Consider the following 27,866-nt stretch of genomic DNA (forward strand, 5'->3'; position numbering starts at 1 on the left):
ATGTCCCGGCACATCTACACCCGACACGGGATAGGAGAGGGGCTGCAGAAGCCTGCGTTTCAGGTAGGAACAGAGAACAACCAGGTGGAATCACTCTCTTCTATTATGATTACTAGAATAAACTCTAAGCATGGACACAAACATCCCATATTCATATTAATAATAGTATTAATGTTATAGGAGAGCTCCTCGTATAACAGCCACACTGAAAATGATTTCTAAAAAGTGAGTCCTGACCCCCACAGACATTTTCCATGTTTCCTAATGAGCCTCTGAGGTGCCATTAATCAGGCAGGAGGCTCGGCTCCTGCAGCACGCCGAGGATTTGATTTATTCAACGAGACATGAAATTGGCTTCTTAATTATTAAGCGTTTTCTGACGGAGCTGCTCTCCTGATGAATGAAACGGCTCCAAGTCACTTTTACCACAGAAGAAATGTGCGACACACAGATGGAGCAGAGCAGAGCTGAAGCCTCTACCTGGGCTGCACCAGAGGGTTATAACCACTGCCAGGGTCCTTTAATACAGACAGACAGACAGACAGATAGATAGATCATGATATTGGTAGTTTTCACCAATATAATCACTCTCCCTGAAAGTTGAAGGTGGACATCTTATATTATATCATCACATCCTAATAAAAGTCACTGTAGACGAACACCTGACCTGCTGCTCTAATGCTGTAATGGTCCAATATAACAATAAATATTAAAGGGATGGTTGATCATGATGGTCTATTCATTATTTTCACGTACTAATGATCGTTTTCTTTTTAATCTGACAATTATTATCTTGGTTAACTGTAACCGTTTAGTTTCTGACATGTCAAAGACATTAATGACAAATTATGACAGAACTCCAACATCACATCTTCAAATCTTATTTTAGTTCGTTTAAAAGTCTAAAACCAAAAGTAGTTTGCTGCAAATCTTCATATTTGTGAAGCTGGAACTAGTATTTAATGTAAAACTAATCAATTGACTGACTGATATGAGATAAATCATGACTGTAGCTGAGAAAAAGATCACTAATAATCAAATAAAAGTCATTTTTAAATCTCAATGTCCGTATTTACTGCTCTCTGTTTTCTAATGTGATGCCAAAATTATCGTCATGGCAGCTGATTCACATTCAGTCTGCTGAAGAGCTCCAGAAAAAGCGAGTATGTGGAACTTTGGTGTGATACCTGTTTTGTCAGGTGAATATTTGGAGTTTTGGGGTGTCGATCGTACCGTATAACCGTGTAAAAGAATAATCAGCAGGGTAACCGACGATCGCTCAGTGGATGAATGTAATAAATAAATAAACATATGCAGCAGTAGGAGGTAGGAAACATCCTCTTTACCCCAGATTGTGGCCAAAGTCACAGGAGGACAGCGAGCCGCACACACAGCGGTAGAGAGGTGTGTCTCAGGTGAAGTGTTGCCTCAGTGGCTCCTCAAGCACTAAAACAAATTGGCCACATAGAAGAAAATAGGCCACACAAAGTGCCTCTGTGCAGCCTGTGCTCATGCTAGAAGGAAAGCATCGTGGAGTTTGGCAAGGCAGCAGTGAGATGATCAGATCAGAGAGGACAAGAGGCAGCTGGACAGAAAGCTGGTGTTAATGGGGGAAGAGTCACGAGTACAGGAACATGAAAGAAGGGAATTTGACGTGTGTGTGTGTGTGTTGTGTCCTCCCCAGGCTAACAGAGGGACCTACTCTAGACGCAGCCGGCTGAAGAGGTCCGACGGCAGCACCACCTCCACCAGCTTCATCCTCAGACAGGTGGGACACCGAGGGGTTTCATGTGTGTTGGTGGTGCTGGTAGTTCTTGACGAGTCGGTGTGCTTCATGTGGGTGAAGTGACTTTTTAAGAACTCTGACTGATTTGCTGTGAAAGTCTGTGTGATGTGAATACCAGCGCTGACGGGGAACTCTGTTGAATTTATCTGTTGGACATGTTTCTGAGACACTATAACATCATCAAGCTGCCAACAGCCCCCAAATCCTTTTAGTGTCACTCATTAATGTTTGAATGTCTTGTCGTGTGAAAAGTGAGCAAACAGACTGTGGAGATCAGACGAGCGTTTTCTAATAGTTTAGGGAATTGATGACCTTGATTTGTATCAGCCTGGGAATTCAGCCTGCTCAGCTGCTGCTGAGGCGTCTAGCAGCCATGTATAATTCATAAGGACGGGGATAGGAGGTGGTCGGAGCGGCCTCCTTCACATGTGCCACTGTAAAACAAATTCAAATTGGTTTCCTGTTTTAAGTCCCTTCTGTAATTCATAACACAGATGGTAGTTACCCTGGATGTTGACATCCCGCTAACAAGTTACCAAGGGAACTGAGGCCATGCAGCGACACCAGGAGAGTTTGTAATTGGCTACCTTTTGTCCCTCTTTCTTTCTTTTTCAACGCCTCTTTTCATTTTCTCTCCGTCACGTGCTGGCCTGCGCGGACGCAACTCGTCTCTCTGAGGACGTTCGAGGCTTTTTCACGTGGACACGCTAACAAAAAGAAAAACACGACAACTTGTCAGATCTAATGACCAGATGTGATTTACGATAGTGCTCAGCACGATGTATGCAGCACATGAAGGTCACCAGAGGCGTCACATTTTGTTTTGTTTTCCATTTAAGACCATTTCAACTAAACCTGCTCAGCACAGCCGAGGTAACAGCAGATCATAACAGCAGACGGTGATGGCTCCTCATGAATCATTCAACCCTTTAGAGTTCTTTATTGTTTTGTACTTTGCTTGCAAACACACCAGCGTATGTCCAACCTGTTGACATCCCATTAATTATTGAATGCTCACTGCATGAAGGTGATTAAGTGGCTCACAGGTAGGAGGGAAAAAAAACACACACACACTAGAATATGTAGAGAGAATTGAAATAAAGAAGTATTTAAAAATAAAAAGAGCGAATCAAAAAGAAAAGCAGCAAGAAGAATGAAGGACGACAGATCTCTTGCTCGCTCCTTTAGATTTCAACACCCCTGCTGTGATTCGTGTCATCGGCGGTGTGATCGTCATCAGGTGTGAAGAGGAGCGGTGGGCTCTGTTTGAGTCCCTCGTGTATCCATAGTAACGGCCGCCCTCCGACGACGGGGGTCAAGCCCAGAGGGCTGATTAGCGGGAAACTGAACCTCCTCCTCCTTTTCAGCAGAAAGTATGTTTCTCACTGACAAAATGCTGGAACCAAAGAGGAGACGGCTGAGAGGAATGCAGCCTTTTACAGCCATATATCAGACTTATTCACCTCTTCGTCTTCTCCAGAACACTTGGAGGCCACTCTTACTTATTCTCCATCTCAGTTCTTCATCCATATCCCAGTTCTGTGCTTTGGAAAGGTTATTCACCTCCTGAATGGGGGAATCGACGTGTCTCTCTATAACATGACTGAATAAACCAGAATCAGAGTTACAGTTTGGGGGGGGGGGGTAAAGAAACAGCATCCATCCGGAGTCGTGATGTGCTTCTTCAGGACTGTGTGGCCGTGGTTTGATCAGATTTGATTGACTGTGCTGCCAACATAAGCAAACAACCCCACAGCTGTCGTCACGCTGTGATTCAAACATTACTAATCTCACCCACTTCAGATCGGTGAGAAGAACACAGACCAAAACATGAACACAGACACGTCTCTGGAGGAGCCCGTTTTCTGGGGCTGCGAGTGGATCAGTTCACCACAGACCGACTCCGAGTCTGAGGGCTAAAGGCGGACCGGCAGGGTCGGAGTCTGCGTGCTGAACTCGGTCACGTCAGTCCATTTGTAAAACCAGGTTAATAGGTAAAATAAAGTTGCCCCACTCCAACCAACCTTTAATCTACACAGGCTGGTGTGGAAAAACCTTTTTGTGTTCATGATATACAAACCAGTCCTAACAGAGAAGCCACTGAGATGGATCTTTAAAAGATTCAGTACGCCTTCATCCTAGTTATTCAGCTAACGTTTTTTTTATTAACAAGGAAATTGGATGGTTTAATTTCAGCAGTAAAACCACAATGTTCAAATACATAAAACCAAAAGAGGAGCTGTGAACTGAAAGAAGTCTGTCTAAATCCTAGAAAAGCTCTCCTGCTGGTGTGTGTCTCTGTCCCTGTCCCAGCGAAGTGACTCATTTAAAGTTTCAGCATCAAGGACTGTCATCCTCCAGAATAAGGACAGTGTCCAGATTATTTCATCCTGATCGGGCTCAGAAGTGGATGCTGCTCCAAATCAGAAACACCAACCAAGAAGCGGGAGGGAGGAGCACCCAGACCGAGGCAGCACACCATCAGGTGACGGAGTGAAAAAGAAAAAGAAGTGTTCAGATGATCTGGCAGGAAAAAGGACAGGATGTATGTGAGAAGAAGTGACCGATCAGTATGAGTCACCTGGTGACAGCTAACTCTCCCAGATGGTGCGGCCAAACATCCACACGCACTGCTCGCACGGACAGATGTGTCTCTGCGTGGTGGACGAGCCGATGCCGGGCCAACCTCTGAACCCCACGATAAGAGGATGCCAAAGCTCGGCAGATGTTTTGCTCTCAGGAATAATCCAGAGCGGCAGCACTGAAGCGGCACAGCGGACCTCCGCTCTGCTCTGCTCCCTCGTTCTTATTAATATTATCGATAGTCGTGTGTCTGACCTAGAGAGATGATATACAGCACCTGCTCTTAATATACGTGTACGTAGCTTTCAGATCCTGCGTCACAGGCTGTGTGACTCTGCGTGGCTATGAGATACAGTAATCCCACCAGCATTGGGAGGCAGGATGTGAAATAAGGTCAGCGGCAGACTAAAAAAAGCAACAATGGTGGAGGGTTTTTCATGGTAGATGTTCTAATGATGCTCAGGCTCTCATCTTCCACTGCTTCTACCTTTTAATCATCCTGGTGCATTAACAGGCAGTAATGTGTCCACGTGCTGAGCCTGAAGCGGTAGCTGGTCGAGGTAATGGGCCACTAAGAGTCATGTGGCAGGAAGTAGCCTCCATATCGCCAGACCAGATCTTCAGGCTGTGGTTCAGGTTTGGTTGAACCTGTTCGGTGGAGAAACACTCTGGATTGTTTCTATATGTTAAACCTCTTAAACTCCACTTACCTGCATTCCTGTGAGGGTCAGGCTGTTTTCTAACCCTGACCTTTATAACAGAAGAGCTGAAGGCTCAAATGTAAGCCAACGCTTAAACCTAACCCTTAACCTTTAACCCTAACCCTTAACCTTTAACCTTTAACCTTTAACCCTTAACCCTAACCTTTAACCCTTAACCCTTAACCCTAACCCTAACCTTTAACCCTTACCCCTAACCTTTAACCCTTAGCCCTTAACCCTTAACCCTTAGCCCTTAACCCTAACCTTTAACCCTTAGTCCTAACCTTTAACCCTAACCTTTAACCTTTAACCCTTAACCCTTAACCCTTAGCCCTTAACCCTTAACCCTTAACCCTAACCTTTAACCCTTAATCCTTAACCCTTAACCCTTAACCTTAACCCCTAACCCTTAACCCTAACCTTAAACCCTTGAACCCTTAACCCTAACCCCTAAGCCAACCCTTAACCCTTAACCCTGGCCCAGGACACCTGCCGACAGGTGGAGCTTTAGAGGTCAAACCAATCTCAGTCCCAGAATGCAGCAGTGGTGCCCTTGCAGGGTAGTAAACTTGTCTCTGTGAAACATTTGTATGTGGGGAGCTGATCCCCGGCACTGAAACAGCTAACAGCAGGAGGTCATCCTAGTTTACTGACTATGTGATGTGACTTTCACTGGTGATAAATTGATCGTCTGTCCCTACTTTAGCTCTGGAGGAGCTCACTGGACGGTTTTATAGCTGTATTTAGCAAACCGTCATTAAACACATCACAGAAACTTGTTATGTTTGTCTTTGTTATCATACATAATCCATTAAAACAGCTCTTACCCTTTCACAGGTAAAGAAAACATGATCTTTTCTGTGTTGTTGGACCAAATCTGATGTGAAGTGAACTCTGATGTGCCAAAATATTGATTTAGCTAAAGAATAACTTCACCTACACCTACAGACATGTAAACTGGGGGAGCTGTTAACATCCGTGGACATCAGGTCGTCTTTTTGATGTTGCTGATGTTATTTTCAGACACAATGAGGCTCTTTGTTTCTCCAGTAAGGTTCAGTGATTGAGTTTGAAGTAATATATAAAAAGACTGCAGTTTTTAGAGATAAGAATACTTTTGTTAGACCTATAAAACGCTGTACACACACTTGTTCTTGTGAGAAACCATCAATGTTTGTAATGCAAATTGCAGACTGAGTGTGAATTCTGTGAAAAAGTGAATTCTGAAGCACTTGTTCACCAAGTTTAGTTCCCTTCTGTCTGAAATACAGAGTATGAATGTAAAACCTGTAGGTTTTAGTCTCATTTCGGGGCGGCGAAGCTTACGAAGCCGCCGCTTTCTCCAGGAAATTTAATTTCATGTCTGAATCACAATACATTAAACAGAGATATCCCTTTAACCCAATTTTTCAGCTGGCAGCCTGCGAAGTGATAAGGAAGGGGCTTCTTTGCACTGCTAATCCCTCTTATGTAGGTCACATGGCTCAACTCAGCAGCCTTTAGTTGGTGAATTACTTGATGGGGCCTGACCGCTGCTCTCATACCTCACACTGGCCCCACGCAGCCACTCCCTCCTGAGTAAATCTGTAACCCCGAAGACCCCCTAACAAGATTAAACAGGACTCGTGTACTTCAGGTGAAAATAACAAATCTGACTTTTTGGTTTCCAGCTCAGCGGTTTTGGCCGTCGCTGCTTCCCAGTTCTTAGCTCACCTGTGTGTGCTGAATGAATCACTGTGCCTTAAGACTGGGGTTCAACAGCAAGCGAATAAATAAGAATAAAATGATAATAGATTTTGTTTTTTATTAGTGGATTATCAAAAAAGTCACAGTCACAGTGCTCGTTTTGTCCAAAACCCAAAGATTTTCAATTTAGTTTGACAGAAACGCATAAAAGCAACAAACAAACAAACAAAATAACACCTGAGCAATGACTTGATAATCAAAACTGTAGGTTGCCCTAACTTTACTGCGTGCCTCACACTAACCCTGATCCTTCACAATAAAACTTTTATTTCTATAATCATAATCCTAAAAACAAGTCTTGATCCTAAAATCCATGTTTAAAGTTGTGGACGCTGAATGTTGAATCACACACAGAAACAGAAACAGAAACACACTTTTCACGTCACATCTCCATGAGAATTTAGTGTTCTGGTCCTCTGACTTCCAAACTGAAAGTCTCACAGGGTGTTTCGTGTGTTTTTAAGTGACATTAATGGCCATTTTGGCCTGGTGTTGCAGCTACGTGGTGATTAAAGTCACTTGAATTGAATTTAAATTGAAAGGAAGGATCCCACCGAGCTGTCTGCAGAATCCTTCCTCCTCCGAGATCTCTTTATTTCTTCATCCTTCTTTATTGATCTGATCAAAAGAGCCCCGATGTGTTGCTCGATGCTCCTGCAGCCTCGGCTCTTGTGTCAAGTGGGACATGAAACCGAATGTTATTCCTTAAGGCTTCTCCTTGATCTACTGTGGTTTACTGTAATAGTCCAGAGGGGGCAGAGAGCCGCTGAGGTCTCTGCACTCAGGTCAGCATCAGATGCCTGATGGGAAAGTAACAGCCAGTGCTTTGAGGAATATCTGATAGATGATTATGAAGTGGTCATGTGTTGGGAGAAGTTTGATCGATGGTGTTTTTGATGAAGATGCATCGTGTGAGAGCAGCAGGTGCTTCTGCTGTGACACGGCTGGTCAGGGGGGGGCGCTGTTGCTCTATTTGCTCACAGAAGCAGCTGCGACTCCAACAAAGACTTTTCTCTTGCAGTTTAACCAGGATTAGATAATAAAAACAACATAGATGTGCAGTTCATGTAACATTAGTACCTTTTTAAACACGTGTCCCCTGCACAGGAGCTGCATACATTTATCGGCAGAACTAGGATATGAAATAATAAATAATAAATATAATATAGTTTAACACTAATATTACCTTTACAGAAGCAAAACATTTTACTTTTGATGAAGTCTTTTCATTTAGTTTTGCTCCACATCTCAGTGAGCTTCTTTTCATGTCTGAACGATTAAAAAGTCAAAACCAAATATGACTTTGATTTGATTTGATTTCCAAAGCTTTGTCCTCTTCTGCTGAAGAAGAAACAAAACTGTAGTTTATTAGAGATACATTTTTCTATCTTTTTAATAATAAAAACCGTACTATTTACATCCTCATAATAATTTAACTAAATATCTAAGGAACAAATCACCAAGAGCCTTGATCAGGATTCATAAAATGAAAAAAAATGAGCAGATATTTTGCAGCAAGACACTAAAAAAGACATCAGACTGAAACTCTCTCTAGATGCTTTATTTTATTTAGATTTATTTCCTATACGATCAGTTTCCCTTCCCAGGTTGATTTTACGGCCGCGGTGCGTTGACCAAGCTGTGAAGACACGAACACTTGTTGTACTTGTAGCACCAGATCTCTTTTAAGAAGCATCACTCAGCTGTTCGCCGCTGCTGCGATGCTGCGTGTGTGAATTACATGTCAGTCTTTGCTAATTGGTGTTTAGGCTGAGAGAGATTACCTCAGACACACACACACACACACATCCATGCACAGGAGACACACAGGGTGCTGGTTAGCCCTGATCTCAGGCTGCAGACCTCCCTTTCTACCTCTTCCTTATCGAGCATTATTGACTGGAGCCTCCATCGGCCAATCAGCAGGCTGCATCCCACCTCTGTCATCAGCCAGTGCTGAAGGAAGGGATTGGCTCGTGTGATCTGAGCTTGGAAGGCAGATGAAATGCCAGGTCTGCTCTGCCTCTGGGGACAACCAGGCTGCCTTATAATGGGAGCCAGCACTTGCTCAACTCGAGGGAAATAATATCCAATTCAGCATCAGGAAAACACAGGGCTCCACCTTTTTTTTTTTTTCTATCTACTGCTCTGGTGTGATCTGGTCGCTCCGTGGTGAACCTTCATGTGGAGGAAGAGGCTGCTGGTTGGCTCTGTCACTCCCCTGTCCTCTCCATCCATCCTCTGTGGAACAGGTTGATCACTCACTCTCTCTCTGTCTATTTTGCGCCGAAGAGCTGCTTTTTGGAATCTCACTCCTCCATGTACGATAACTTGTACCTACATGGATTTGAAGACTCGGAGGCGGTGAGTGGAAGGAGGGTGTGGGGGGGGGGGTGCCTGGCACTTGTAAACCATGCTCTTTCTGTTGTGTCGTGGCTGGTCGATCCCTTCATAAACGCCCACGGAACGCGTTGAGACTCGAATGGGCTGAGCGTGCACTCTTCTCGGGGGAGTTGGAAGAGGCTGGGGGAAGGGTGTGCACGAGTGTGTTCGTCGATGTGTGTGTGTGAGAGAGAGAGAGAGAGAGTGTGTGTGTGTGTGTGTGTCTTTGGGCTCCTCAATCAACCAACTGTACAGTTTCCTCACTGATACCCCCAGCCAGATGATGGCTCTCCTCCTGCAGAGCGTCTGCAGATCTGAGCAGTCTGTCTTTACCATCTCTCCGTATGGATGCTTGGCCACTATGCATGCTGTAAATCTCTATTCATGAGCACTGTGGGTATTTGTACGAGCAACATCTCGTCTTCCCTTGTGGCTTCATTTGTATTTTCCTCCCTCATTCTGTCTGTCTCTCTCTTCATCACATCCCACTGTACACCATGAGGGTTTTCTGAGAAGACCAGCAGCTCCGGTCATAATGAGCGCACACTGTGACCATCTGTATCACACTGATATCCTGCTGTTGCATCCAACTGTGACGCCTTTTGCAGAAGACATGAATGCATGCACGGCAGACAAACGTCACATTCCCTTGTCATCCTCCCCACGCACAGGTGATGGCACACACAGACAGACCCTTTGTTGCAGAGAGGCCAGCGTTATTATTGACGTAAAAATGTGGCGGAGTTGCGGAAAAATGCTTACAAAGGCAATAAATGTATGAGCTGCCGCTGCTGGGTGGAGGGGAGGAGGGAATCCCACTGAGCCTGAATCTGTCAAGACCTTTTTGTAACTCCACCTGACATCCTGGCCGCCTTCTTCATGATTAAAGGTGGAGGGAAAAGGATAGGTGCTCGCTCAGTGCCCCAGGTTCTGTTATGTGTTGAAGAATTAGCTCATTTTCATCTCGAGTCCTGTCATGGTGTGTATTTTTATAGAGCACTTTATCTTATCTAAGGAACTAAAATAAGTGCTACATGGCCAGAAGTATGTGGACAGACGCACATTGCACCTATTCAGCGTGGTGCTGCTTTAACGGAGCACATTCTTCTGGTGACTGCAGGGATTTGCTCCCATTCAGCCACAAGAGCATCAGTGATTAGCCACTGATGTTGGGTGATATGGTCTGGAGGTGCTGGAGGTGTGCAGGCCTGTTGAAGCTCTCCCACACTAGACTAGATAAGTCCAAAACCATGAAAAACAGCCCAAGTTGACTTGTAAATATTGGCTGGATAGATCTTCTCTGTTTTGCTTGCTGATTTGTTTTGACCCTTCCAAATTCCCATTTGAATTTTCCATTGATATCCTCAATATTTCCCACAGACACGGAGGACTCTCCCGGATAATTCAGCAGTGATTCATGTCACGGCCAGCTGTTTCAACTTTATATTTAAGGCATCAAGTTAAGCCACCGCTGCGAAGATGCCAAGTCATTACAAAACTTTGTTTTATAGCATAACGTTTGAATTAATCCAAATTTGATCCAGAATCTGAAAGCAAACTCTGCCATAATAGATTTTGTTTGTCATTATCCTTCATTTGGAATCATTTGGAGTCTCTGATCACCAGGCAAATGGAAGTCCAACATTCACTGTTTTAGCTCTGAGTTTGGTCTCTACCAACTCCTGAGGGAAATATCTTTCCCCTTGGCTGCTAAAAGATGTTCCCTTTCTCTGACAGCAGCTCTATCTCAGGTATCCATCTCTTCACAGAATGAACTGGACGTCTGATAGGACCATCTGTTTCCTGTTGTCTGGCCTGTTATTGTGTGATATTGTCTTAATATTATCGGTTAGAAGAACTGATGAGGCTGGAGAACATCTGTTTCTCTGTAAAGTCTCATCCAGTGGATTCATTCCTCACTACTAGGCTCCATGTGATGTTTTCTTTGACTTGACTTCGTCCAGTTTCACTCACACGGTGACTCCAGTCGTGTTTCTGTCCGTGAAGCATGCGTGCGGCTCCTCTTTGGTCCACTGCCACGACTTCCTCTGTATCAAACGTACAAAACCTACGCAATCAGTGCTGCCGTGTCCCACGCTGCACCATGTTTAGGGCGGCATTGGCAGCACTACAGAAGCCATCTTTGAGGCTCTTACTGTGCTTCAGGTTTGCTATCAGCACTTGTCATTAGCTTGTGGGTGACTGGATTATTCGGAAGTGAGACTTTGTCCAGGCATTTGTTACGTCCCTGACCCGCCGTGACCTGCAGGCTTTCTCCTGTGACTCATTTCACCTTGATTTTCTATCTAATATGTTGCAAGCCATTCAGGAGAGTTGTTTAGCAGTACAGCTCATATGTTATTTCTATTTTGATAATTGCTTTGCAGAGCAGCGTCCCCTCCCCTAGCTTACAGGAGCGATGTTACCCACTTACATTGTACACGTACAATGCTGTTGAACGTATGACTCACCTTTAGAAAACCTGTTATGTAAGATACAAAGACAAGTAAACCTGCTGCAGTGGCTGATCAGGAACTGCACTGCTGAGTACTAAACTAAACTAAAGCCCTTTAAACTTTATGAATGAAGTAACGCAAGTGGCTTTGAGCCCTTTACTTGGGCTCTGTTCCCCCACAGGAGACCAGAGGTATGTTTCCTCTTGTCTAAATATGTTGGCGGTGGATATAATGAGGAGGGAATGCTTTTAGCCTTCTAGCCTGGGTGTGACAGGCGCGGAGGTCAGGGGAGCAGGAAGGATGGAGATGGGAGAACAGACCCAGCTTTGGCGTCTGAACAGATAAGGCTTGAGTGTGGCACGATGGACCCGAGACTGGCCACTTGACACTCGCAGATAAAAACCTCACAAACAACTCATTGTCAGTGTGTGTGTGTGTAGGGGTGGAGGGGGGTGGACAGAAAGAGATGAAGGGAAGAGGTTGATTGGCAGAGCGCTTGCTTGTGCCCATGATAGTAATTTTGGGAATGCTTCAGAGTGCCTTGTGCTCTGAATACCGTCTGTCCTTCCCAGAAAAATGAGCTGAGTGACATCATCTTCGTCATTCAGGCGTCGTCAGCAGTTGTAGGAATGTCAAGTGGCAAATCTCCATAGTCGCTTTCATGGTTTTAAAGAAATCAGTTGAATCAAAGTTAAGAAATCAGCGCAAGAAAACTACAATACATTTAGATGTTAGAGACAGATGGTTAGATATGTGGCACATTTGGTACATTTGGATTAAAATGCACAGAACTGTGTTGAAATGTGCTTTTGAAAAAGCTTTAACTGGCAGACAATCTACGTATATAGGAGCAGATTGGTAAAACCGTAACTGAGCCAAGCAAAAGCAGGATTGTGCCACATGGTGGCGCTAACGGCACCGCAAACTAGTGAGCTCTTTCTTGGCCCCAATGTCTTAACTTTCTGTTCGGGGGTTTTCAGATGTCAAATAAGTTGGTTGATTAAAATCATTGGTGAAACACTTCCTGCTTCCAGCTCCTCAAATGTGAGCTGTTTTTTTCTTTTATATAAATTGAATATCTTTGGGTTTTCACATTTTAAAAACAAATCAATTAACCAGTCATTAGCAGTGTAACTAACAAACAAGCCAAAGTGCAGGATGGAAGTCCTAACCCCCCCCCCGTCGAAGGTAAAAATGGATCTTCTGTTCCCAGAGATTAATTCATTATGTTGAATAGTGAAACATAAAGCAGCTGCGTGTCTATAGTAGCTGCTGGTGTGGGGGTTTATTTTCCTTCCTCTCTCGTCCTCCAGGTATGGATTTCATTCGAGGCAGTAAATAACAGTTATTTGTATCAAGAAAAGACTCCCATGGCTCTGAATGGATCATTAGCAGAGGCGCCTGGAAGCCCTGGAAAAAGGCATTAATCCTTTCCATCCGGCCCGGCAGGTTGATTTCAAAGACTTACTGCAGTACAAATCCTCTGTTGCACATTTGGCCATTTATTTTCATTAAATTATTGATATGCAGTTGTAGTATTTTTTTCTCTGAAGCCGTGTAATAGAAAAAGTCTTATGTTACATTGAATGCTCTCAAAAAAGTGTATAATCTGTTTGTACACTTTTTTTTCCCCCCTCTGCTTTTGGTGGAAAAGGTTGAAAGGATAACTCCACATTAATAAAGCGACCGTACGTCACTGCATAGGTCAAGCAATGTAATTCACTCAGCACTGGCAGGCCTGTGGGAGACTACGATTCACCACGTCACAATCATAATACAAACCGCCTCTTCCATTGTGTGGCATGTGTACAGCTGATCGCCACGGAGAATGCAATCCGGCAAAACATCTGTTCTGCAGCCAAAGTGGCCGAGGACGGTAATTGGATGAGATGGTTGTGGAAAAGGAAGGCGCGCTACTGCGGGAGAAGAAAATGATGAAGAGAGCAGATTTTAAAGCAATACATCATTCCTTAGTCCTGATGTCAAGCAACCCTTTGTAAGCATGTTTCCTGCTCCCATGAGCTCTGCTCCATTGTGTGTGTGTGTGTGTGTGTGTGTGTGTGTGTGTGTGCTGCTTTCACATATTTTGAAATTATACTCATTTTTACTTTTTTCTTACTTTACTCTTCTCTGCAAAGGCTAGATGGTGTGTATATATATATATTGTTCATGTAAGTTAATAATCTGTAAAGATCAATCTCATTCATAAGACAAGTAGGAAAATACACCTCCAGTTTATTTCCAAATGTATTTCTGTAATCTAGAGTTGATTGATGTCATTATTGATCAAACATTGTATTTGAAATCATCAGTTAATCGTCAGATAAACAGTGAAAAAGCCTTTACATGTCTTGTTTTGTCCGACCAACAGTCCATAACTCAAGATAACTCACAATAAATAAATGATTTAAATAAAACCAACAAAATCAGCAACCTGGAAGAAGCTACATTTTCGCTTGATAAATGTGAAAATTGTTATTGGCTATAATCTTTTAATCAAACGCTCCTGTCACCATCATCTTCATCGTCGCTCTCTTGCAGAGAGATCTCCTCACAAAGACTCTGTCGGCTAGTTAAAGACCCACTCGTGTGCTTGTAAAATCTCTTATGAAGTGTTTAGATGATGTGAAACAGACTCTCAGTTTCTAACATCTCTGTCTGTACTCCTCCTCCTCCTCCTCCTCCTCCTCCGTCCTCTTTGGATGGATGCTGTCAATGGGTTGTGTTGAACAGATTACGTGGCAGCATCCATGGGGGCAACAGACTGTGCCGTCATCTGTTAGGTAAACATTTGTGCTGGGGCCCAGTTTTTCACCCCATTTGGCTGAGTCTGCAGGTCTCCAAACGTCCACCAGCCGGCTGTCCAGCAAAATGGAACAGATCCGCCGAGCCGACGAGGAGGAGCACTGGTGTGGCAGCACAAAGCACCTCCACGTCTGACTGGGCCCACACAGATGATTTATTTGGGCTTTTTAAATGAATTTTAAAGATGACTGTCATCTCACACAAGGCTATTTGTTAGCCTCTCAGTTGCACTAGAACTTTACCTAAATGATTTATATAGAAGGCTGCCATTTTTAGAAGATAATCACTAAAAACAACTTATCAATTAAAGAGCTTTAGCTTAGAGTCATCGGGTGCTGAATGTATTGAGACATTTCTTCGACTGTTTGACTGACTGGTGTTTTTTTTAAACAACAAATACAAAAAGATACGGCTGTGTTTCTTCGCTTCTGAAGAGGTGACATTTCAGAAATACACGTTCTCCACCTGACCGGTCTGACTGAAAAAAGCTGAAATATGAAAATAGAGAAGATTAACAACTGGGAAGCAGCAATCAGCTCCACGCTTACTGCTGTCTGATAGCGACGGGCTTCACAAATGTGGCTTGATTCAAGAGTAGTCAGAGATGGAACGCCTCCATGATCTTCACGCCTCGACAGCCGTGTGCTGACATGCTGCATCCACAGCGGCCACTTGGACACAGAGAGATGAAATCTGCCCTCGTCAGCTAAGATTTCAGCTCTGTAGCTCGCTGTAGTGAAAAAAATAGGCAGAGCTTATGGTTTTTTTTTCTCTGGGACTCATATTTTATCCCTCCCCTGTCTTGTAACCTTTTGTTTTTTATCAATGAAGCAGAAGTTATGTCAAACGTAGTTGGTCATTGTTTGCACCAGGGGAGACACACGCTCGTTTAGAGGGTTGGAAGTGGTGCACAGCTCAGCCCTGGAAATATCAATAAGGATTTTGCTGCAGCATCTCTTGCTACTTAATCCAATATGCTTTTGGTGGTTTTGTCACAATGCACTGAAGCTGTCGTTTGAGTTGTCAGCTGTTATGTTCCCCGCTGACCTCATGTCACGGCGTGAAACGGAGCCTCTGTGGAAATACAGGCTGACAGAAAAGAGTTGAAATATTACACTGCTGTGTGAGAGCGGTGTTTACACGGGAATGTATTTCTGGAACGCGCAGTAACTTGATATCCAGGGCACCGCACTGTTCAGAGGGTACGACACAGAGAAAACGCTGCTTCACCTGCGCCACTGTCATCATGGCGTTATTATACAGTGCTGCTTTGTGTTAGGAGACCGTAGGATAGATTAGCACGGGGAGTTTGCGTTGGGGAAAGTATATCATGAAAGAACAGGACGATATTATTGAGAAAGGACGTATAGTGTGATTAATAATAAGGGCAAAATGACATAAAATGCAGGAAAAGCCAAACTTGGGTGTGAGATTTTGTTGTTAGATGTTGAAAGCAACATTGATGACTTGATTGAGAAACCTCAGCACCTGGACTTACCTGCCACACACGTGTTTATTTTGATCCCAGTCACATCTTCATCAGTGTGTTTAAAACTGCATTACATGCATATGCAGTATTTAATACACAGACAGGCTGTATGGAGTAAATACAGAAAGAGAAAATGTATATTATTTATATTTCACTATTATTTTGTTTTGAATAATTTTGTTTGAGTAAAGGACAGATTTCACGTCACACAGTGAACACTTCCACCTTTGCTTTGGAGGTCTGTGAGGTGCAAGTTCAACACAAACTGAGTGAATAGAAAATAAACACCAGCATAAAAAGAAGATAGATGCATCAGCAGCGTATTTCAGTTCATTTCTTCTGCTATTCGCTGATTTATTTGTTCATTAGTCTTCAGTGTTTTGAAGGTGCTGCCACCGCTCTGGTTTGTATGACATAAAAAGAGAAAACAGAAGTCATTAAAATTCATGAACTCCTTCATGTATTATGTCACGGCACATGTCATGGCCATTGCATTACACCGTGTACAGCATTACATCATGCAACATGGTTCCATATTGTAATTGCCTTTCACGTGTTACGTAATACTGATAGCGCTGATTGTTGCATGCAGTGGTCGCCTGTTCAAGCCAGTAAATGTAGGTTTGATGTGGACTGAGTGGGGACTGGAACAACATTTCTTTTACAATGCTTCTGTGTCTCTATAAGTAGAACGTGACACTCAGAGGCACGATTGGCCTTAATGACAGATGAAGACAGACGCGCTGGCAAGTAAAGAGGGTTACAAATGACTGCAGACAGGAGGGTGACAGACACTGTGAGGCCAATGAATCATAGAGGATATTGTCAGCAGAGGTAGCCGAAGCGGCCGTGCTCACTCTCATCCTTCAGTCCTCGCTGTCATTTAATTGCTGGTGACAAGGGGAGTAAGTGGCTCCTGACCCTGGAGAGGCAGGTGACTGTACACAGAGCTCTCCCTTCTCTACCTGCACTACAAAGCAATCATGAGCGGTAATTAGCGCATGGACCCCAGAGAGGCTGTGCACTGAGCTAGGTGTCCCTCGTCTATGGGGCAGGCGTCCAGCGTTTATGCTAATGTGATGATTACTCAGCTGTAGTGTAGCGTGAAGTGCAGATCTTGTGTTATGAAGTCTCACTCCATCACGGAGACAGGGAGGAGGAGAACAACAGCCTATAAATGATGTAATAACATAATGACGTACACTTTTACTCCTTGTTTAAACTCTAAAACTAAGCAAAGAAGGCCTCTTAATTCACCTGAAAGGAATAAAAGGAGAAAAGCTTTACCAGCAGGTTGATTTAGCTTTAGACAAATGAGTGAGTGATGTTGTGCTTAATACAAGTGCCAGACACACTATAACTATAAAATTGTGCCCTGTGCATGCCACTTTGTTCTGTGCAGGCTTATTGGAGGGAGTGGGGGAGTCTGTGGAAGCTCATTTATTGTTATAAGAGCAATTATAGCAGCAGCGTAGTATTGTCCTACTGACTATATGTTTACACAGACCTAGAGGCAGGCTAGAGGTAAGGTTCACCTTAGTTTGATCACCACGGAGACTCAGATTTGAATAAACTTGGCGTTTTGTTTAATTTTCTCGTCTAAACGTGATGCTGCTGCTGTGTTTTTGCATGAATGCGTTCAGGAACACACACTTATAACTCGTCCACCATCTTTAATAGCAGCACTTAAGCATTAAACTCAAGCTACAGGCTCAGGCTCACAAAAGTTACAGGGATCACTGGTGACTCCTGGCTCAGGAGGGAACAGTGCTGCACCAATATAACGCACAGAGCCGTTATACTACACGCCGCAGTTGTAACAAATTGGGAGTGAAGCCAGATCTCCCACATGGGAACACAAACAGCCACAGCACCGGTCAGCCAAAGGTGACGTCCTCAGAGCCAAGATGTCCTAGTTACACATGCATCATCGCTGTGTGTGGACAGCGTGAGCAAACAACACTGTTTAAGAATGGTGGCGTTAGAGTACGCACTATGGCTCCGGCCATCTTTGGTGATAGATGGATTTCCAGTAGCGGTCCATTAGCCAGGGGTCCACTCACAGGGCTCTGCTCAGGTGTGTACAGTGTGTGTGCTCTTCATTTCACAGTCAGGAGCAGGTAACTCCATGTTGGCAAAATCAGATTTTACAATATTTTTGACCAATTTCTAAATCTGTGGTACAATATTTGACTGTTGGTGCAGGCAGATGATGTTTACCAGTACACTTTAGTCTGATCAGATGTGTGTTCACTTTGTGATGGAGGATGTGTTGAGTCTCATTTCACAGCAAACAGTTGTGTTTTTTTACAACCCAACATGATATATCACAGAATATATTCAGCACAGTGGTCAATACTAGGGAGCCATGCTTTTTCTTTACATCTTTGAAGCATGGTGGCCTTGGTGGACTGAGATGTGGACTTGCTGCGTGCTGTGGATGTGGTGTGATCATCACTGCTGATGTACCCAGCCCTCACTGCAGACTGGAAAACCGCTCTCTGCTGAGGGGAAACTCGCTCTCAGGCCGTCTCTGTGCATCCACTGCTGCCTCTGTTTGTGTTTGTGCACATTTTCCTCAGCTACGGGCATGATCTCTCTCTCTCTCTCTCTCTCTCTCTCTCTGCCTTGAACAAGTGGGTGGGCATTTTTACTGCTCCTCTAACCCTGCAGCCACTGACTTGTAGCTAATAAGGACAAGAGGTGAGAGGGTGGGTGATTTAGGAAGGAGAATATCTCTGTCTTGGACTATTCCCAGAGGAATAGGCACATACATGCTGTACATTCATGTTTTTCTTGTAACCTGTGACTCGTCTATATCTGTAATGAACCAAGGTCCCTTTTTCACAGGTGGAAACATTATTTAAAGAGCTGTAGCTTCATCTGGCTATTTAATAATATTCACCATTCAAATTCATATTTACTCAAATTACCATGGTTACAAAACAAATGAGGCAGTCTGGCAGCCGGTTTGTCATCTTTAATCTGTCAGCCTTTGATCCTGTATGGAGAGGAATACAAGCAGTCACGTGACACACACACACACACACACACAGTCACACCTGGATTTCTGTAACCTCCCGCTCTTATTCATTTGCTCACTTTCAGAAGCTTTAAGAAACCTGCTCTTATTATGTCCTGCATCTGTTTTGCATTCAAATGTGTTTTGAATAGAACATATCAGCTCACACATTACACTGTTCTATCGCGTCTCGGATGTCAAATTTAATCTGTATCACATAAAGAAAGTTGTCACCCTGTGGTTGTTTCGCCAGCACCGATGCATTTTATCCCCTCCTCTCCTGCTAACATACGGTTTCCGTCCTCTGTGTCCTGTTGTTCTCCTCCAGGGCTCAGCTGATTCCTACACAAGCCGACCGTCTGACTCGGATGTGTCCCTGGAGGAGGAGAAGGAGGGCGGCCGGCAGGAGCGGGAGCAGCAGGCCACCGTTCAGCTCGAGAGGGCAAAGGTCTGCTTCCCTGAACTGTGTACTGTGCTCTGCATCATATGAACACACATGCAGTCTCAGCTCAGAACAGCTCACACCACGATGCAATGCTGCCAAATGAGTTTTGGGTATAAGGAGTGGGCACAAATTAGTTTGTTGAATTGCCTTAAAGCTGGAGAGACTTTTCTGCAGATTCACTGGTTGAATTAGACTACAGGGCTTTTTCAGAGCAGACATTTTGGCTTGTCATGGTAGGAAAACAATGTCAGGATTATGAAACTGAAACAGCCAGATACAATTCAGAAATATTATCATTTACACCTTTGCTTTTCCCGACTGTGACAGAATAGCTTAAGTGAAAAAAAAAAACATTTGTTGTACATTTATTGGACCGTTTTATTGCAGTAAAACTGGATTTTTGCATCAAAATACTTTGATTTTAACCACTAGATTAGACAAAAACAGACATTCCCACCTGATTATTTATCCTGATGAAGTTCACGTATTAGTAATATTAGCAGTAGTATGCAGAGGTACTGAAGAAGTAGCCATAATATCAGCAAACAGCTACTGTGATGCAGTTAAATAGAGCTTTTAACACCAGGGAAAGAAACCTATCCACCTATATGATGAATAATGGTTAAATAAAATAAGAGACAAAAGAAAAATCATCAACTTAATCAGTCACTTTGTTCTATTATAGTCCTGTAGTTCACAGAAAAGGATGAAAGTTAAAGGAGAAGGATAATATGTGAGATAAAAGAGCCGTCTTTCTAGATTATTAAGGCTTTTAGGCGGTGGAGTGAGATCTTCTGCTGCCCCTGCTGTGTGCTGTGGGCCTGGTGTGATCACCGCTGTGGCTGTATGTCGGCCACCTTCATCAGGAGGTCTGAAATGGCGTCTTTTCATCAGCGCTCGGCCCTCACTGTGACGCTGGAGCTTGATGAGCACTTTGGTGCTGTAATAACTCTCCCTGCTGAGGGGAAACTCTCCACCTGTGTCACTGTTGCTTCTGTTAATGTTATAAACTGTTTCCCAATTACGGATTTACACAAAAAATAGATTCTTGCACGTTTCTTGATTGCAGATTCTTATCGCCCACCCCTGCTACATATTCATGTTGCCACCTTATTGCTGTGATTCCTTTCTCACACAGACTAAAGCAGTGGCATTTGCTGTGAGGACCAATGTCAGCTACTGCGGCGCTCTGGATGAGGATGTTCCTGTGGCCGGCACTGCCGTCTCCTTTGACGCCAAGGACTTCCTCCACATCAAAGAGGTATAATTCTGACACTATCCACTCCATTTGGTTGATAAACCCCTTGTTCTTTTGTACTGTATATTGTTCTATATCCTTCTATTCTACTGCAGGGTATCTAGTAGACTTTGCAACATGAGAGTAACCTCCTCTTTAACTTCTATGGCTGAAAAAATGCTCTTTTCTATATATTAAATTAGAATATGCTACTTCTAAGTCAGTGTACTGTTTATTATAGCAAACATGACAATGAGAGAATATGGCTGCAATCACACCAGCGAGGTCTGTTTAGTAGTTGTTCTGAGTTTTATAATAGAATTATAATTCTAATAATAATTTCTGAGCTCTTCTCTTCCATGTTAACCCAAAACCTCAAGTTCAGAGTTCATTCTTGACCTTGGAAAAAGCAGCTGAGGAAACACTCTCAGCACATGATCGTCCACATCGGGTTGTTTGTTCTGTTTATATTTTCAGTGCAGATTATTTACCATGGGTGGCAGTGTAGATTAGAGGGGCAGGTAGGATGCTATATGAGGCACAGGTGCAGCAGGCCGTCTAATCATTGCACGGTTTTTACTGCTTGCATGTTTGTAGCCACACCAATAAACAGGAACCTCTCCCAACAGTGACTGCAGCCTGGACATCCTCTCCTTGAAGCATGCGTTCTGCTCCCGCTCCCAGCTCAGTGGCTAATTAGTGGTCAGGATAGTTGCTATCTATCTGTTTAGTAGCTGTTCTTGAGTCGCTCTGAATTGCTCTCAGGTGCTTTTTTGGCCTCCACCTAATCCATTATTTATAATATATTAGGAAACCTTTTTGCTCAAAGTCTCTTGTGGTGTCTACAATATATGTTAGCGCTAATTGGAACTGTTTCTGGAACAGTAAAAGTGATTTTATCAGCTCCCGATCATTAGTTAGCCGAGCTTTTTTTTTTAAATTTAGCAATCACAACTGTTAAAAAGACAGTTTGGGATTTTTCTTAAACTGTCATTAGATCCTCATGTAGTTTCTCAATATGCTGGAAAGGGGAGTTATTCTTTGAGTCTGTCTTAAGAAGGTATTGGTTGATAAAATTAGTTTACTGGATCAAAATCACAAATGTCCATGTAAGCTTTTCTATCTGCTTGTTATCTGTTCAATCTACAGAAGTACAACAATGACTGGTGGATCGGCCGACTGGTGAAAGAAGGCTGTGACATCGGCTTCATCCCGAGCCCCCTGAAGCTGGAAAACATCCGGCTCCAGCAGGAACAGAAGAGGGGACGCTTCCATGGGTGAGTGGAGGAGGAGAGCTGAGGGAGAGCTGGGAGGAGGAGGAGGAGGAGGAGGAATCATCATCATCATCAGCAGCAGCAGCAGCAGCAGCAGGGATAGAAGGGAGGGCATGTGGATCAAAGGGGATAAAATATTGGATGAGTAAAGCCTGGCACTTGAGCCGGGAAGTCAGGTGGATGAAAGCCAAGCTGTGTTGTGTGGTCCAACCTCTCAGAGGTGCGCCTGGACCGCGGCCACCACAGAATTTTCCATCAGATGGGGTGAAGTGTTTCAGCCACCAGGGCGATTAGAGATGTTCAGCGCCGCCATCGCTCCTCAGTTATGACAGGAAAAGACATAAAATTGTGGCCCTAAGTTATTTTACTCTGTGAAACAAACATTTTTAAGATTAAATATGCGTTTAGTTGCAGCACAATGAAGCCGAGTTAGTTGACACATTCGATTAATCCACGCTGAATGTATTCTGATTTTCACTTTCCGCTGCTGAACATGATTTTCTCTTCAGCTAGACGTGTAGCCTTAGGACGGTCTGCGGTCACCTGTTTCCACCGACGGTTTACCGATGCCGTCTTGCTGGCTTTCGCAGTAACACTTTTCTCTGTCTGTTCACTGCTGTCATTGTAGCAGCAAGTCCAGCGGGAATTCTTCCTCCAGTCTGGGAGAAATGGTGTCGGGCACGTTCAAGCCAAACCCGAACTCTGCAGGTTGGTCCCAAAGATACATAAGATGAATAAGAAAAAGTATTTTTAGTCACCTGTAATATTATGAGCCTTTATAATGTCAGTCCAGCGTGCACTTAATCACCTGATCTTTCCTTTCTGTTCCAGGAAAGCAGAAGCAGAAAGTGGTGAGCATGACTATTTACATATTCATTTAGTTACTCCCTTAAAACAAAGTATGCAAAGCACAGGTATTAAGAATAAAATAAAGAAACAACTGACCACAACTTTATCTTGTGAAACAACTACTCACATTGTTAATGGTGAACAATCAATATATAAATCTCATTCTAATTTCTACGGAAAAAATCTGATATATAGTGAGTCCACCTGAGCTGATTGACAGAAGCCATAACAGTGTTCTAGGTTAACATTTAACATTGAGACCACAGATTGTGGCTTCAATTAACAAATCATTCTTGTGGCCTTTATGCTTTGAGTTCACAACACACTGAATTAAACTGCTTATTGGAAAAACACTCAGAATGTGCTAGAATAGATATTTTCATGGTTTGAAAGCCAGTTTTTAGTTCACAATTAGCTTTGAATGAAAGAATACTGTTAAAATAGTAACATTTGTTTCAGTGTTATTATTGTCAATAGTAAATCTCAGCTTGTATAGAAATCAGGAACATTGAATGGGAGTTTTACTGGACATCTCTGTAGACACAGACTTATAGAAGATTTAGAGTGATCCATTTTGCTGCAGCTCTTCTTCTTGACTGTAGCTGTGTGTGTCCTCCGCTCCAGGCTGAGCACATCCCTCCGTATGACGTGGTGCCCTCCATGAGGCCGGTTGTCCTGGTGGGGCCGTCCCTGAAAGGTTACGAGGTAGGACGCACTGCCACTCTGCTCCTCAAGCATCCTGACTCAGCCTCCTTCTCGCAGCCACAGCTAAACCCTCTTAATCCTCACATACTTCTCCTTATATCATTATCATGTGAGGCCAGTAAGTACACTTCTGTTGTGAAATCTCCATTCAAAGATTGTTGGCAAGTTAAAATGAGTCACAGTTGACCTGAAAGAAGACGGTAATTACAGTATATCGAAATATTCTTTAAAATCTAAACACATGTGGCAAGAAAGAGCTTAATTTAGCACCGATTTAAGTGAAACAAGCAGCATGTTGCTTCTCTGACATCATTTTCTCAGAGCGACAAGGCATCCATTACGGTCCAAGCTGACTAACGCCTCACGTCGCTGGTTCTTGCATTTCCACCGAGGCTTCTTAAGTTCGAATCCCCACCAGAGATACAACATTAAAACTGCTCATTGATTATCAGTTACCATTTGGACTCACAGGGCACACAATAAGGGAGGAGGTGGGAGGTGGGAGCCGGAGTCAGTTGTCATGGAATCACAGTCCTTCGCCTCCCATTCTGGTGTTGCCGTGGTAACAACATCCTGGGTAAACTGCATCAGTCTGAAAAAGTGGAGCACGGTTTTAAATTAGAAACACAGAATAATGTGCACCGCACTACGGTTTGGAATGAGATGACGATGACTGAACTGGTATTTAATTTTCCCATTAGAAATACAGATTTTAGCGAGTGATCAGACACCTTTTCCGGTTAATGATCCCTCCTGAGGAATCAATATCAGAGAGCAATTTAGTCCTACAAATGATGAAGTATAAGATTTTTTTGTGTTGGCAGTTCTATTCTCTCTGCCAGAGCCACAGATTGAGGATGTCACTTTTATTCATTACAGGCTGTTTAATAAGAGTGTCGAGCTTGCGTGAAGGGAGGAACCGAAGTATTAATTTCCTTTACTTAAGTAAAAGTAGAAATACCGCAAAGACCTCATTACAAGTAAAAGCTGTGTATTCAAAATGGTACTCGAGTGAGAGCACAGAAGTATCATCTGAAAAATGTTCCTCTGTGCAGCAGAATGACTCTTGGTCATGATGTATAACTGATAATATGTTTGTATGTAAAATATTGCTCTTCTAAGTAACTAATAAGTGCAGCTGTCAGATAAATGCACTGGAGGTAAAAAAAAAGTACGACATTTGATACTTGAGAACTTTCTATTCCATCCTCTTTGATCCACAAAGTCATTGCACATGCTAATAGCGCCACATTTCATCTGACAGCTGCTTAAACTCGGAGGACACGCAGCCCCTGTCGGCCCTCTGTCACTGTCAGGCTCATTTGAACAAATCAGAGCGACAGCTGCCACGGCCAAAACACAAAGCTTCCCCTGCTTTGATTGGTGTATCTATGTATTTGTAGCCTGGAGTCAAACACCTCAGACTAATAGGATGACTGTCCGGCTTTACGGACGACTTTCTCAACAGAACTGCGTCGTCTTGAATGACTGTTTCAATCCGAGGCCTCGTCAGAAAAAGCTGTTTTAGAGGCTTTGTGATTTCCCCAGTTGATCACCTGTGCAGTGCCACTTCTCATTGTAGCTCTTAATCACTTAATTTGACGTGGCCCATGTTCGTTCTGCGAAGAGCCACTAGGAAAGAAACTGTGCACGTTGTGGACAAATCGCTCGGCCAGGTGTGTAATTCAGCAGCAGCCTGAATGGACGAGCATCAGAATAAGTAATAACACTCCAGTTCCACTAGTTGTTGCTCTGAAGCATGTTCAGTAAATGTGTGGTGATACTGATGTTGTTTGCTGACACTATGTTCTCTGCTCGGCCTAATCTGTCTTTTTGTCTGATTACCTGATATTCTTCCTCTTCCCTTTTCATCATGTGTCCTCCGCCGTCTCCCTGATCATCGATGAAGGTGACAGACATGATGCAGAAGGCGCTGTTTGACTTCCTGAAGCACAGGTTTGACGGGAGGTGAGCAGCCAGAGCGTCGCCGTCAGTCTTACATTTCATAATCCGGATGCTGCCAGTTTGCTCTTATATGACATGTTTTGCTCTGTGTTCTTTCAGGATATCCATCACAAGGGTAACAGCTGACATATCGTTGGCCAAGAGGTCAGTACTAAACAACCCCAGTAAGAGGGCCATCATTGAGAGATCCAACACGCGCTCCAGCCTTGGTAAAGCTACAGGAACTGTTTCACTCAATGATGTGCATGTCTTGCAGGTGTTGAGACTGTGAATGTTCTCTAATTACCTTTTTTACATCCATATTTCTTCGTAGTTGTTCAGCTAAATGTTGTTGTCTCCTTGTAGCGGAGGTCCAGAGTGAAATAGAAAGGATCTTTGAGCTGGCCAGGTCTCTACAGCTGGTAGTGTTGGATGCAGACACCATTAACCACCCAGCACAGCTCATCAAAACCTCATTAGCACCCATTATCGTCCATGTGAAAGTGTCCTCACCTAAGGTAAGACAGAGGGCTTAGATACCAGATAGCCATCCAATAAAGCTGTGTTTATTTTCACATGTGCTGCACTCTCCCAGCAGGATACCGTATAAAGTCTTCAGGCCGCAGTTGGTATCTTTGAGGATTAACATTATTTAGAAGTGATATGAAATAACTAGCTACACTTGGCAGCCAGTAACAAGCAGGACAATATGTCAAACCGAATCTTAGAAACAGTCTGAGATTCTCTTTGTTTAGTTTAATTTCCCTCCTATTTATATTTCAAAGTGAAGAACTCATCCAGGCAGTGAGCAGAGGTCTGAGGAAGAAGGCATGACTGTTACACTTGGAAACCTCGGCCCTTTGTAATTGCTGTTTAACCATAATTGGAGATATTCCCCAGTGTTTTTCTTCTGTAAATGTGCCCACAGGTTCTCCAACGGCTGATCAAATCCAGAGGGAAATCTCAAAGCAAACACTTGAATGTGCAGCTCGTTGCAGCAGAAAAACTGTCCCAGTGTCCTTCGGTGAGCAACCTTCAAACACGCTTTTCAATCTATGTATCAACGACTCAGTTAGGTTTTATTCTGCAGCCACCAAAGATGAAAAAAAAAAGAAATCCATGTACAGCAGCAGCGGCAGCTACACGTTCCTCTCTCGTCCTTTCCCACTTCAGGAGATGTTTGATATCATTCTGGACGAGAACCAGCTGGAAGACGCGTGTGAACACCTGGCAGAGTACCTGGAGGCATACTGGCGTGCAACTCACACTTCACTTAGCACGCCACTCAATCCCCTTCTGGGACGCAATCTGGGCTCCACCGCTCTCTCTCCTTATCCTGCTGCCATTCAGGTAAACTTCCATAAAAAAAAAAGTTGTCTTGTCTTGTCTTGTCTTGTCAAAGCTCCCTTGGTCATTTATCAGTGTGCTTATTAGTTGTTTGAGAAAAAAATGCATCAAAATGTCCATATAAACATGAATTCCTACAGTATAACCCACATGTCTGCCACCCGTCTAAATGCTGTCTGTCGCCTTAAGTTTTATTAGAATATTTCACAATATTATAAAGCTTCTGTGTCGTGCTGCTGCTCTCCTCATGACTCTGCAGCTCCACCTAAGTAGCCTGTTTGTGAACGCATTGGCAGAGCTGTGAATGTTTGGTTTACATACTGAGCATATGGGCTGGCAGTGGACTAAAGTGGATTAAAATAATGACGTTTCTTTGGACGTTGGAATCCATTGTAGCTGACTGAATAGTAGCTGGCAGCAGCTGATGACCTTTGATCTCATTGACAGCATTAAGGAAACTACCAACATTTTACAACCTCATTTGAAGCTTCCATTTTCGATTATAGGCAAAGTTCTTTCTAAAGTACTTTATGACTTTTAGAACATCATATTTCATTGAATATGACACTTTTATCGCCAGATGTTTACATTAGATATAACACATTAGATCTCATTCTTGAGCCTTTACAAACTTGATCATGAATCATGAGTTAATTACAGTATACAGAATATGTTTAACAAAGCAAAACACCATACAGAGTCAGTATGTTCTTTCTCAAACAGGCCCAAAGAAACCGCAACAGCAACCACACAACAGCAGACCATTCACTGGTTGAACGCCGCAGCCTGATGCCTGCCGATGAGAACTACCACAACGAACGGGCGCGCAAGAATCGCAACCGCCTGTCCTCCGGCTCACAGCACAGCCGGGACCACTCGCCTCTGGTGGAGGAGGACTACCAGGACCCGTACCAGGATTCTTACAAGCCTCATCGTAACCGAGGATCCCCAGGAGGCTACAGCCAGGACTCCAGGCACCGGCTTTGAGCTGCAGCCTGCTGGAAACAACGTGTAGGCTCGTCCCTCTCTAACCAACCACCGTGGACATGAGAGCTGAGGCGGCTTTGCTCTAACGTGATGAAACTACTACACTCA

General features: G+C 43.7%; 1 protein-coding gene across 1 annotated transcript; it reads left to right on the forward strand.

Annotated features, from left to right (window-relative positions):
• Positions 1-27,760, forward strand: cacnb4a (calcium channel, voltage-dependent, beta 4a subunit). The gene is made up of 14 exons (XM_070837619.1): positions 1-63; positions 1,685-1,768; positions 19,299-19,418; positions 20,554-20,676; positions 21,802-21,929; positions 22,555-22,634; positions 22,758-22,777; positions 23,400-23,480; positions 25,390-25,448; positions 25,545-25,654; positions 25,791-25,942; positions 26,353-26,448; positions 26,598-26,774; positions 27,495-27,760. The coding sequence occupies exons 1-14, from the start codon at positions 1-3 to the stop codon at positions 27,756-27,758; spliced, it is 1,557 nt and encodes a 518-aa protein (XP_070693720.1). The 3' UTR covers positions 27,759-27,760.
• The last annotated feature ends 106 nt before the right edge of the window (positions 27,761-27,866 follow it).

This window comes from Pempheris klunzingeri, chromosome 10 (genome assembly GCF_042242105.1).
Source record: "Pempheris klunzingeri isolate RE-2024b chromosome 10, fPemKlu1.hap1, whole genome shotgun sequence".
NCBI lineage: Eukaryota > Metazoa > Chordata > Actinopteri > Acropomatiformes > Pempheridae > Pempheris > Pempheris klunzingeri.